The sequence below is a fragment of the Pteropus vampyrus genome, unplaced genomic scaffold (genome assembly GCF_000151845.1).
Source record: "Pteropus vampyrus isolate Shadow unplaced genomic scaffold, Pvam_2.0 Scaffold171, whole genome shotgun sequence".
Taxonomy (NCBI): Eukaryota; Metazoa; Chordata; class Mammalia; order Chiroptera; family Pteropodidae; genus Pteropus; species Pteropus vampyrus.
The window spans coordinates 714,821-728,217 of record NW_011888952.1 but is presented as its reverse complement, the minus strand read 5'-3'; the positions used below and the strand labels follow the sequence as shown (position 1 = coordinate 728,217).

General features: G+C 39.0%; 1 protein-coding gene and 1 pseudogene across 2 annotated transcripts in view; both read left to right on the top strand.

The window, feature by feature from the left end:
• Window positions 1–12,220, top strand: part of TSEN2 (tRNA splicing endonuclease subunit 2) — a 33,922-nt gene extending 21,702 nt beyond the window's left edge. For both annotated transcript variants that reach the window (XM_011370550.2, XM_011370551.2), the window contains exons 7-12: window positions 2,016–2,066; window positions 4,230–4,368; window positions 8,584–8,620; window positions 9,117–9,228; window positions 10,331–10,420; window positions 11,375–12,220. In XM_011370550.2, the coding sequence (XP_011368852.1) occupies window positions 2,016–2,066; window positions 4,230–4,368; window positions 8,584–8,620; window positions 9,117–9,228; window positions 10,331–10,420; window positions 11,375–11,434 (489 nt within the window). In that variant the 3' untranslated portion in view covers window positions 11,435–12,220. The remainder of the gene's footprint in view (window positions 1–2,015; window positions 2,067–4,229; window positions 4,369–8,583; window positions 8,621–9,116; window positions 9,229–10,330; window positions 10,421–11,374) is intronic.
• LOC111745982 lies at window positions 1,735–1,853 on the top strand (annotated as a pseudogene).
• Window positions 12,221–13,397: the final 1,177 nt, after the last annotated feature.

Here is a 13,397-nt window from a genome sequence, read left to right as displayed (position 1 = left end):
TGAAAAGCCTGTCAGCCTCTCAGCTCCAGGAGATGACAGCAGTAGGCCTAAAAAGAATATCAGGTATCAGAAACTAGCGGGTACAGCCTCACTGTTCCAGGTGGGTGACCAGTTGATGCTTTTTAATGACAAGTAAAAAAAGGTGCTACTGTCTTCTGCCTTCTCCCAGACACTCCCTGAAGAAAGGCAAGAGTAATGAGATAGCAGATGAGATTGCTCTGCACTCTTGGATGCTGCGTGGCTCCTGAGACTATTCCAGAGACGTGTTGCAGAAGTTCTCAAAGAGCATGCAGTTAAACCTAGCTCTGCTTCTCAGTTCTGTTTGGCAAATTTCCTTTGAATGATTCAGCCATGTTTGGCACACCGCTTCTACAGTTTAATGTGTTTCCATAAATGTCTGTCAGGAACATGGGCAGTCCTGCCGTGATGATTTAAAGCAGTTCTTTTTAAGGACCGAGAATGGTGATACCACAGCTGACTTAAAGATCTGCTTCTTAGAGATCTGTTACTGAGAGCTGTTTTTCTGTTATAATGATTTGGGCCCTAACTAGATTTTGTGATACGATGTTAAAATTATCATGAAAACTCATCCCTCCATCTTATTAGTACTATCAAAGCAAAAACTTACTAATGAGATCTCAGAGGACATAATTACCAACCTCTACAGATCTCCCCAGTCTGCTGATGATTTAATTTTAAATAAAATCAGCTCAATTGAATTAAGCTCCCCTCCATCTGTGATAAGTGTCTAAGAGCCTTTTTGCATAGATTCATAAAAGCTATTTGAGGCCAATAAAAACGAGGCATTGGTTTCATCAGTTCTTAGGAAAATATATGGTTGCTGATAATGGAAAGTTTCCGAAGAACTTAAATTATAACAGATACCAGGAAGAAATCTCTTGCTAGGCAAAAGATGAACTTTTCTAGCCTACGAAATCTAAATTGTTTTCATAAAGGGAAGGAAATTAAAATGAATTGAGCATAGCTTTTTAAATCTTTATGACACACTGCTGGTAGAAATGTAAATTGATACAGCCACTATGCAAAGCAGCTTGGAGGTTCCTCAAAAAACTAAGAATAGAATTACCATATGACCCAGCAATCCTTATTCTGGGTATTTACCCAAAAAACTTGAAAATATTTATCCACAAAGCTATATGCACCCTGATGTTCATAGCAGCATTGTTCACAGTGGCCAACACATGAAAATAACCAAAGTGTCCATCAGTAGATGATTGGATAAAGAAAATGTGGTACATATATACAATGGGATATTACTTAGGCACAAGAAAAGATGAAATACTTCCATTTGCAACAACATGAATGGATCTTGAGATTATCATGCTAAACGAAATAAATCAGACAGAAAAAGTTGAGAACCATATGATTTCACTCATATGTGGGATATAAAACTAAAAGCAACAAACATGAAAAACAGACTCATGGACACAGACAGTGGATTAGTGGTTATGAGAGGGAAGCCGGGGAGAAGGGAGGTAGGTAGGGGTAAAGGGGGTCAAATATTTGGTGGTGGAAGGAAATTTAACTTTGGGTGGTGAACACACAATGCAATATACATATGACATATTATTGCACTTGAAACCTATTTGATTTTATTAATCAATGTCACCCCAATAATTTTAATTTAAAAAAAAATTTAAATACTAACAGTAAAAAAAAAAAATTTTTATGACATTTAATCTCATTAAATCTTCAACCAAGAAGGCATTATCAGTCTGTGGCCATGCCACCCTATATGTGCCCGATCCCATCTGATCTCGGAAGCTAAGCAGGTTCGGGCCTGGTTAGTACTTGGATGGGAGACCGCCTAGGAATACCAGATGCTGTAGGCATTAAAAAATATGTGTGTGTGTGTGGTTGTATGTATGTGTGTGACCATTTTGATGACGATTCAAGGACATTCATTTGTATTTGAGGCAAAGAGAAATCAATGTGTAAAATAATTTCTTAAGAATGTGGAATAGTTGAGCATTTTCTGCTTGTTCTGTTTTTAGGCCTTCTTCCTGGTCTATGCCCTGGGATGTCTAAGTATTTACTATGAGAAGGTAAGATGTTTTATTTAGTTATAATCCACTTTAAATTTTTCCTGATGTTAAAAGCAGGTTATAGTAATTTCCATATTGCTTCAATACAAATTTATCTACTTTTACTAAGTAAAATAAGGAATTGAATTTTTATCTAAGTTTCAGCTTTGAGTCCTGAATTGGGACCGTTTAGGCAAAAGCCACTTTTGACCATTTTAGTTGGAATTTCATTCCCAGAGGGTAGGAGAAGAGCAATATCTTACATAATGATCAGGAAGTCTGTGTCAGAAGGGTACTAAAAATTAACAAAAATAAAAGCCACCAGTATTTAGCACTTCTTTAGTAAAGGGTATATGTTAGGTGCTTTACATTCAATATTTGTAATCCTTACCTCCATCTGGTAAGAATTTTATAGATAAGGTAACCGAGTCTCAGAGAAAATAAATAACTCACCCAAGGTCACACAGCTGATCTGGTTAGAATTAGTATTTGAAAATATACTTAGGATAGCTCCAAAGCCCATGATTTTATGTGGCAGCCAGCTGCCCTTAGAAGAATGGTTGTTCCATAAGAAGTTGATACCATTGTTTGCCTTCTAGTAGAGGAACTGGAGGGCTGAGTACAATGTTGGGAGGAAGATGACACTGTATACCTTTTGTACTTTTTGAATTTTGAACCCTGTGAATATAATAATACCTATTCAAAATAATTCAAATGAAAATGAAATTAAAATTAAAGAGAAATGCAAGCAGACAAAGCATATTTTATTCTGTTCTTGGAAGTACACAATTTTATCATTCATCAAATATTAATTATATAAATCTTTTTCCCAAGTATTGCAGTGGTTTGGAAATGGGTGTCTGACTAATGGGTGACTCATTTTCCCAGATGGTGGCCATTCTTAGCCCACCTTGCCTCCTTTCCTGGGCCTTAACTGAAATTTGTCAGAGCGTTCCAGATGCTACATAGAATCCTCAACATCTGAAACATGATGGGCTATCCATATTGGAAGTTCAGCCTTCTCTACGAGACTATTGCTTCTCAGGGGAGGGGTTGAGTGTTTCCTCACAATGGGATTTGAAGGCTATACATATATGGAGTTTCCATCTTAGGAATAACTGCCACCACCACCACCACCCCACCCTCCGCCCAAAAAAAACCCCCACAACTCCACCTCTTATTTATGTTATTAAAATCTTCATCTGAGCCAACTGAGCAAATCTTATCAAGTGACTGAACCCTAAACCAACTGAAGAATTGATCATTTTACTAAGTATTTAAATGAAACGAAAAACTTTACAAACTTCACTAGTTTTTGTTGTTGTTGTATTTTTTTGTATTGTTACATCAAAATGTTCTCTGAACCAAACCATTCTCCGTCTCTTCAAGTTCTACATTAGAAAGTAAAATTCTCTTATAAGTAGTTGGATTATTAATTTGTGCCACCAGTTCTGTAGTTTCAGAGACTAAATGGAGCATTTTTTTAAAGGCTTTTATTAAATAACTTGTGCCTTTTTTGAACGTGGACTGACACGTAGTAGCTACTCTTTAGAGTCTGTGAAATGTTTGGCACATGCTTCCCTTGTGGACTTGTTACCCTAGAGCACCCCAGCATGCACTCCTTCCTCTGCCTGCCAGGTTCTTCCACAGCCACCACCACCACCTCCTCCAGGACTCTCCACCAGCCCCTTTCACTTGGCCACTTCCTTGCCATCTCCAATGTTACTGCCTCAGGACAGCCTCTCCTGAGTTTGTAGAGCAGTGCTGTCCACTCTATAATGAGAGCCTCAGATGGGAGCCATGTGTATAATTAAAATTTTCTGATAGTCACATTACAAAGTTTTTTAAAAAGTCAAGTGAAATTAATTTATTATGATATATTGCATAATTTATTTAACTCAACATATCCAAAACTATTGAGGTAGCTTACATTCTTTTTTTCCTATTAAGCCTTTGAGATTCCACATGTATTTTACGATTGGAACACATTTCAGTTCAGGCATGTGGCTGGTAGCCGCCACATTGGACATCACAGGTCTAGATCTTCTAGTTAAATCCCTCTTGTGGGTACCATGTTTGTTTTATTCATTGCTTCAGCTTCACACTTACAGATATTGATTATTGGCTGAATCATGAGTGAGTACACACATAATAATGCCTTTTTTTTTTTTTTAATAACTTTAGGAACCTTTAACAATTGTGAAACTCTGGAAAGTTTTCACCATAGTTCAGCCCACATTTAGAACTACGTACATGGCATACCATTACTTCCGAAGCAAGGGCTGGGTGCCCAAAACAGGACTTAAGTATGGAACGGATCTACGTAAGTAATTCTTGGCTTGGTAGGTGTCACAACCAGGGTTTGCATCAGATTCTAGGGTGGAAAAGCAAAGTGGTTATATGTGCTGTTGCTGATCTTTTCTAAGAAATGTCTTCCTTTTGGCTTAGATAAGAATATTGGATATTTGGATTGGGGTAGAGGGTGTGTTCAGAAAGAATGAAAAAGCAATCTAGGGGAAAAGCCCGGAGTAGAAGCTTGCAGCCCTAAGTCAGGCTTTTCCTTTCATCTACTCTGCGATCCTCAGAAAGAGTTCTGCAGCAGCCAACCCCACCTGTCATAAGCCATGCAACAGTTTCTTATCTTCTGGGCCTCAGTTGCCTCAGATGGCAAATGAGAATAATCACCTAATTGTAATAATAATCATAACGATCATGTATTGAGCATTTACTACATGCTGAGTATTTTACAACCATTATCTCATTTAATCCTTACAGCAGTTCTATGTGATGGATACTTACTACACTCATTTTTCTGATAGGGAGACTGCAGTTTTGGGAGAATGGCTCATTTGCCTTGATGGAGCCGTTTATGTTCTGGTGGAGGAGACAAACAAGCAAACACATAAGTAATATAATTTCAGGAACTGATAAGTACCATAAGAAAAATAGAGCAGAGTAACAGGCTAAAGAGTAAAAGAAGTTAGTAAACGCAGTCAAGAAAGCGCTCTGAAAAGAAGTGACCACAATGAGAGAGCAGGTCACTTGAGAATCTGGGGAAGAGCACGTTAGGCACAAAGGCCCTGAGGTAGAAACAAGCTCGTCAGGTCGCAAAAAGATAGTGTGTCTACAACTTAGAGATCCACAGGGAGAGTGACATGAGGTGATGTCTAAGCGTTGGGCCAGACCCAGGTGATGTAGGACCTGGCAGAGACTTTGGATGTTTTTCTGCTGAGTGGACATCTTGGGAGATTTTAAGCAAGGGGTTGATTTAAATTTAATGACTTAATTTAACAGGACCCTCTGTCTGCTCTCTTACTAATATACTGCAGGAGGGCAAAAATGGAAGCAGAGAGACTACTTAGGAAAACTGAGCTTGACCAGCCGCAAAGACGAAATGAATGTAAGATCTGTGGGTAAGAGAGGAACCAGGAATAATGCCTAGCTATTTGGCTTAATGTTTTGGACATATTAAGTCCAGTGGCGATACTGTGAAGACAGGCAATTCTGAAGCATGGAGAGCTTTGAGATAGAAATTTGGACTTGTCATTACATACCTGGCACTTAAAGCCATGGGCCTGAGTGAGTAAACATAATCACTCATGTCACTTCTTCAATAAGTCGTCGAAACTCATTTTCCTTATCTGCCAAGTGATGGTGCTGCTTCCTGGATGCTTTTCAGAATTGTTAGGTTCAAACTAAAATTTCAAGATGTATGAGAGGCCATCTAAGAAGTCATAGCCCTTAAAATCTTTTGAGCTGTCACATATTTGTTCTGTGTGTTTTTTGAGCCCTTTTAAATGCTCCAAAATTGAGTGTGCTTAATCTAGACTCATATGATGGTCTTAGGGGGCACCTGCACCCCTGAAATTTTATTCAAAATATTGTGTTTATGGATTGGTGCATTTTTCTGGATCAAGAGTCCATAGCTTTCATTAAATTCTCAAAGGGGGTCAGCAATCCAAAATAAAGGTCACTCATCCCTCTTAAGATAAATGGCTTCTTTTGTTTCTTTCATGCCTGGATTTTCTGTACAGGTATCCTAACACAGAGTTACCACACAAACGATCAGGATTAGCTTGAGATTGGTTTGCTAGGCTTCCAGATAATTTTGTTGGCCACAGGTCACATTATTTAAATAAGTGAGTGATGTGCCTGTTTCGTTTTTCTTCACTGGCTTTCTGCCCCCTTCTCCTTTTCATGCTCCTGTAAGAATAGCCACTCAGCGTAAATGCTTGGCAGGTCTTCTCCAACTTTCTCATTGTGTGAGTGAAATTTAATTAGAATTTTCCAGTGGATAAGGCTACAGTGATACATTAAGAGGTGGCATGGGGTGATAGAAAAAGTGCTCTTTGGGTTCAGAGCCGGCTCCACTTATGACCTCAGGCAAGGTTCTTCATCTCTTTGTGCTTCTGTTTGCTCATTATACGACATGGATAACAACATTTTTATAAAATAACTTTCTTTATTTTAAAAAAGTGCGTTGCAGGGCAGCAGGGCTTTTTTGAATGCCTTATATCATATATTTTCAATACTCAAGCCATATTTGTGGATGATTAATAGAGAGAATTTTCCTATTTTAAAAATAAACTGCCTTATTAGGATGGAAGGATAGATTTTTTTTAAAAAAAAGAAAAGGAAACTAAATCAACTATTTCCCAACTCTCTGGAGGCCTTTGCTTCAGCTGGGGCATATCATGCACTTCAAGCCTCTTGTATAATGAATGTGAGACCAGGTCTCTGGCCCAGGAGCAAATGAAGGATGTCTTCAGTTTCTGCTTTAGCAAGAGTTGACGATCAGTGCTAGCCCAGGATGAGAGGATCAACTTTCTAAACTTTACTCCTTCTCCAGGCATAGCTGGACAGTGCCATTGGTTTTTAACAATACTATTTTAGGTTTGAAGGCTGGTGACCTAATCACGCATACCTTAGAACTGCCAACATGGGTTAAACCCAGGACATTCTCTTAACAGTTATTTCTGCTTACAGAGCTAATGACTCATGACAAAGGGCTGTTATGAAATTCACATCTTATCAGGGAAACTCTTCCTTGAATAAATCATGTCAATCAAATTTCATTCCAGGAGCAGTATTTGGAACAAGTGATATGGATCTCAAATCAAGTGCAGCTGCCGAGCTAGTTCAGCTTGATCTCCCACTGGTGAAAACCAGACTAGAAACCAAGGGAGAGCCCTTCCTTACATTCCCCGACCCAAAAGCTACCATGGCTGCTGGCTCCTTTGGTGACCAGGCCCTTTGCTCTGGTGCTTTTCTTCTCTTGTCTTATTTAATCTTAATACTCCTAGGAGTATAGTGTTTACCTCCCTGCCACAGACTGTGTGCCTCCAGAGGGTTCCCTGTGCAGTTCTAGGGTCCACATGGCAGAGTCTCTGGCCCCAGGCTCCCTCTCCAGGTGGCAACTCTTGACCTCCACAAATTGAATTACAGAAGTCCCCTTTATTTGAGATTTCTCTTTCCTCGGTTTCAGTTACCCATGGTCAATGGCAATCTGAAAATATGGAAAATTCCAGAAATAATTCATAAGTTTTAAATTGTGTGTTGTTCTGAGTAGCATGATGAAATTTCTCACAGTCCCTCTCTGTCCCACCCAGAATGTGAATCATCCCTTTTTTCCATGCTGCATACAACCCCCACCCTCTAGTCACTCAGTAGCAGTCTTGGTTATCAGATTGACTGTCACAGTATTGCAGTGCTTGTGTTCAAGTAAACCTTATTTTACTTAACAATGACCCCGAAGCCACTCATAACTTTTATTATAGTACAGTGTTATAATTGTCTTATTACTAGTTATTGTTGTTAATCTTCTTATAGGTATGTATGTATATATAAGAAAAAACATATCTGTATGTATAGATATAGATAGATAGAAAACATACATAGGTATATATGGGGTTTGGTACTCTCTGCGGTTTCAGGCATCTACTGGAGGTCTAGGAAAATATCCCCCATGGATAAGGGGCAACTACTGTAGTAGGACAGACTGATCTCTGAGTGGTGTATATGGTTATGTGATTTTCCGCCCCCCACTTTACTTTGAATGTCTTAAAAATAAGCATGAGTCTTGTTCACTTCTAGTGCCAACACCTAAGTCAATACCCAGCCAGATTAATTTAGACACTTTAAATTACACTAATTTGATACAAACAACAAAATGTTGATCTACATTATACAAACTGTATACTCTTGATGCACTTTCACACTCTCACTCCAGAGAGTATAAGATGAAGCAAGACCATCATAAGAAGCAAGACAAGAATTGCTTGTGTGGACTGTGGAATTCATTCGTGGAGTGAAAGTAGGATGAGGATGTTAGGGTCTTGGCAACAGATTTGCTCTACTAATTACATTTTGTTTTAGAGGCAAAAAACGGTTTGGATTTTAAAAATAGACTACAGGGCATACTGCACATTACCCATATAGAGATAATTGGGTGTTTATGTCCTTCTGGAGAAGAAAAAGCTTAAGTAATAAAAATAAGATTTTGATTTGAGGTGATTACACATTTTCTTTTTCTTTGCAGTGCTGTATCGAAAAGGCCCTCCATTTTACCACGCAAGGTTTGGAGTGATTTTTAAATAAGTTAATGACTTAAGGGGACATGATGAAATTTCTGGCCTCCACTTTAATTTTTCATTGCCACAGAAAACAGTCATGTTCCTGTTGGCCTAATAGAGATTGATACTCTTATGTGCCTTATACACTAACATTGTTATACTATATATAGAATAATAAATTATGACATTGAATTAATCTTTGTGGCAATTGTTCCTCTTAATATCAGTGAATATTAGTATCTAAACAGTACAGCTTTTATGTTGGGAGAAATATTTCTGTTCTTTTCCTGTACATGTTGAAATCAGCCTGAAAGTTTGTAACATAAAGTGTGAGGTTTTCATTAATATTTTCTCAGTAGCAGTCTAGGGGAATTTAGGATAAGATGATTTACTTTTTATTTTTTATGCGTCTTCATTCTTGGTAGGAGGAACAATATTTTTTTAAAACAGATTGATTTCATGCTTTTTATTTTTAAAACACCCTTTATGTGTTTTCCAGTTACTCTGTCATTATTGAGTTAGTCGATGACCATTTTGAGGGCTCTCTTAGAAGACCTTTCAGTTGGAAGTCGCTGGCTGCCTTGAGCAGAGTTTCAGTGAATGTTTCCAAGGTAACAACATCAGCTCTTCACATGTCACTTAAGTGGTTGGATTTTTTTTTTTTTTTTAATGTAATAGAAACAGAAAGTCATTTGTAGAAACTTCAAAATGTTCCTACCAGTGAAGTCCTCGAAGACTGGACCAGAAGCTGTCTTCCCTCATGTCCCCTCCTACCATTCCTGGCTCTAAGCTCCAGGAATTGAGCTTTGACATTTCCCTTCAGTGGGCATTGCCTTTCTTCCCAGGGGTGCCATTGGTAAGCACAGCCAGCACATGCTCAGAATGCACTCACACATTCACAAAAGAGTCCAAACATTGACACATTTCTTTTCAAAGTTTACAGATCTCTTAGGAATGGAATTAACTGCTAAACACTTGACGTGTTTTTTTACCACCTGTTTACTATTCTCATGCTAAGAGTGAGGAATTGAAGGGTCAGAGATGTTTAGTGAGAAACCGATGGTCTTGAAGTTCATATACAAAACTGGGCTTCAAACCTAGAGCCACCTGAGTTGCTGGCTGTGTTCTACTATATCCTGCTGCTCTCGAGGTAGAAGGGAATTTCATCTTACACCAAGGCCATTACTGATGAAAACTCTGCATTCTCTGTTGTTCAGTAATTTGGTAACTGAAAATGAATTGTAAGCCTCCTCCAACTCTGTCCTACTGCTGCTGGAGGTGTGGAAGCTGAGGCGAGAAGGGCTAAAGGGGCCAGGTGACAGCTGTCTTAAGTGTAGGTTAACTTACTTAAGCTCCAGCCTATAAAAAGTAGCTTTGTCTTATAGAAATAGGGAGTCTGTGCGGTTTCTAGTATTATCGTGCCCACTTTTTGGGATTTGTAGCATATATTTAATATTTCAAATGCTGTATTTATCACCAGCATATCTACTTTATTTGCTTTCTTTTGCCATGTCAGTAATGACTAAATGGCAAGTCCTTAGTCTAGAATGTGAGCCCAGTTATGATGTTCCCAGGAGGAAACTATAGTGCTCAGTGATGTTTCCAGGAGCACACAGTGAGAGGGAATGGAAACTACCTGCATTTCCTGCTGACGCACTCAAATTTGTACTATTATTTTCTGGGAGATAGAGATTGTTTTTCATTTATCAATAGGAACTTATGCTGTGCTATTTGATTAAACCCTCTACCATGACTGACAAAGAAATGGAGTCACCAGAATGTATGAAAAGAATTAAAGTTCAGGTGGGTAAACTCAGAGATAATTTATGTCATCCTAAAGATTCCATCCATTATATTGTGTCCTCTTGAACAGGTGCTCTTAAGAAATGAAACTCATCTTACCTTGGTAACAGAAAACCCTCTCAAGTCTTTTCCTGCTAAACCCATTCTTACTCTCCCTTAATTCCTGCTGCTTCCTTACCTGCCATATGATCTGGTTTCTGTCCTTAAAATCAGCTGAAACTGTTCTCCCAGACAACCTGGGACCTCCCAGCCAGGCCAGGACCTCGCCTCAGTCTCATTCCCAGAGACTAGAAGTGGTGCTGTTGACTTGCTCTCTCCTGGAACCTCTCACCTTGCTTCTGGGGTCTGTGTTACACTGAGTCTCTTTTTGTCTTCCTGGTGGGTTTTTCTCTGCCAGGGCTGCCAAGTTCATTGTCCAGTCACCCAGCGTTTATTAATATTCCCATCCCATCCCTTGCCCTGTCTGACTCCTCCTCCACATCAGCGCCTCACTATTTTTCTTCCATCTCTAACATTTCACCCTTCCTTCCTGTTCGCACCACTCCAGCACCTCTTCCCCCTTATATGTCCTGCTCATCCCCACTAGATTAACGTTTTATAAAATGCCAATCTAGATCCACTCCTCCTCCCTCAGAGCTGACCTAGATATACCAACGCCATCATAGACTTGGTTCTGATATTAAATACGAGCTTTTGCCCTGGTGCTCCTAATCCTGGAAAGTGTTAGTAAAGGCAAGTTTAGCTTTTAAAATCTTTGCACGATTATGATAGATACTATTTGCATGTAAGGTTTGTATTGCTGCATTCACATTTTCTCCAAATGTTTGGTTAAAAGGAATGGGAACAGGTATCCTTATTATGTAGACAGCTTTTTGTAGCTACAATGTCACATGCGTAGCATGTTTTTATTTTGTTCTTGAAATTCAGTCACCTTTTTGTTTTGATTGGTTACAGGAGGTGATTCTAAGCCGCTGGGTTTCTTCACGAGAGAGGAGTGACCAAGACGAACTTTAACAATTCAGCCTCAGATTTCTGATTTCACCAGCAAATACTTATTGAGTCTCCTATGATAAGCCAAGTTTAGGGGGAGGTAAAGAGTCCTTTTATTGTCATTGTCCATTAATTTAAAAGTTTTAAATGGCATGGCACTCCCAACACTGGAAAACTGTTAGTGTTTTAAAACATAAAATTACATAAGGGAGAAAAAGAGCCCTGTGCTGAGGCTTCAGATTCTGGCCTTGAATCAGTCACTGACTCTGACCGACCCTGAGCTCCTTGCCTCTGGGCCTCAGTCTGTGTCCTCATCCATTCAGTGAGGAAGCTGGACTGCATGAGCCCCAAAAGGACTCTCTCAGCAGTAGAGAAATTATGTTGTTCTCAGATTTTACCGGAGAATGATAATAGCCTACATTATGTGGTACTGTACAGTTTCCAAAGCGCTTTTGTACACAGGGCTCTCTTGTTCCCCACATCCAATCTGTTCCTGAAAGAGTGCTGGAGAGCAGATTTAGGGATTGTAGGGCGCTATGTTCCATTATTTTAAATAAAAAAATAATATGTCTCAGCTTGTCCAAGAGCTTCAAGCAATTTCTCAAACACGTAAAGATCCATTTAATATTTAACAAGGATTTCTGTAGCATTTAAAATATCAATTACATAATTATTTGTCAGTGAACTCGTTGGTGGGCATATTTGTATAGAATACACAACAATATTATACAATATTAGGTAAAAATCACATCTTGCTTCAGTGTACTTGTTATGAAATAAAAATAGGCGGTGAACTAATGTATGAAGATACATAATGAGTTCGATTAACATTTGGTAAAACACAATAAACAAGGCCTCTTTTAAATTGGTTAGATCCCAATGAAGAGTTGCCTAAGGGGTGGCATTTGGAGGCAGTGAGGAAATGGACAGAGGGCATGGGAAGTTGGGAGGAGATGAGCAAGTGGCAGCCAGTGTAGGCATGAGGGAACCGGTGTCTGGGATTCTTCCACTGTCCAAATTCAAGACACTGGCGGACAGTCTTCTCCTTGGCACTAAATATTCCAGAAGTAGATGGTTAAGAACCGTCTTTGGAAGCTGAGATGAAAAAACCAACATGGGCTCTTGTTTGTACTCCCTTGATTCATGATCTTGGAGTTCCTGACAGCCTAAGATTCTGCTTATAGTTGTGTTTTAAAGCGGTGCTTCTGTTCACGTCATGATCCTACTCTCGCAACAAAATCATCATGTCTGCATGCCTTACATTTTCAAGATTTGGCATTCAAATAATGGAGCTCCCCTTCCTCCCCTGCATCAGACCAGTAATGACCATCAATTTGAAAGAGCTTCTTAGTAAATTCTTTACTCTTCATTTGTGATGCTAGTAGTTCTTCAACATTTTTACTGTCCACTTTATTTACACCAGGCTCCTTAGCAAAATGGAAGATTTCGCTTTGAATCATCACTTTCTGAAAATCTTGAATGTTGGCAAAAAATTTCAGGAGGCATTTCTTCTCTACTTCATTCTTCATTTGTGATGGCATGTCTTTCCAAGCCTAATCAGTGCATCAAATGCCTTTATGGTAAAAACTCTTCCATGAGTCCTTTATCAAAGTACGGTCTTCCTGTCAGCTAATATGCTTTGAAGGTTGTAGTGACTCCCTGGTGTAAAGGCTACAGTAAAGATGTAGAGAAGCCAAAAGATATTTGTAACTGAAAACTCTAGAAGGATGTCTAAAGCATCCTCTTTAGTCAAGTCTCATATGAAGGATTTTCCTTTTTATGTATAAGATACGAACACCATATAACAGGCCATGCATTCTTCAGTGTTACACAAGGGCCCTGGGGGTTCTGGAGTGATAACCAGCAAAGGTTTTGGTTTACATCACACTCACAGTTTCCAGCTAAAAGTAATATTAGCTTATCTTCCAAAGCATTGAGTCCTACCACTTCTTACTTTTTGAAGTAAATGTACCAGATGGCATTTGTT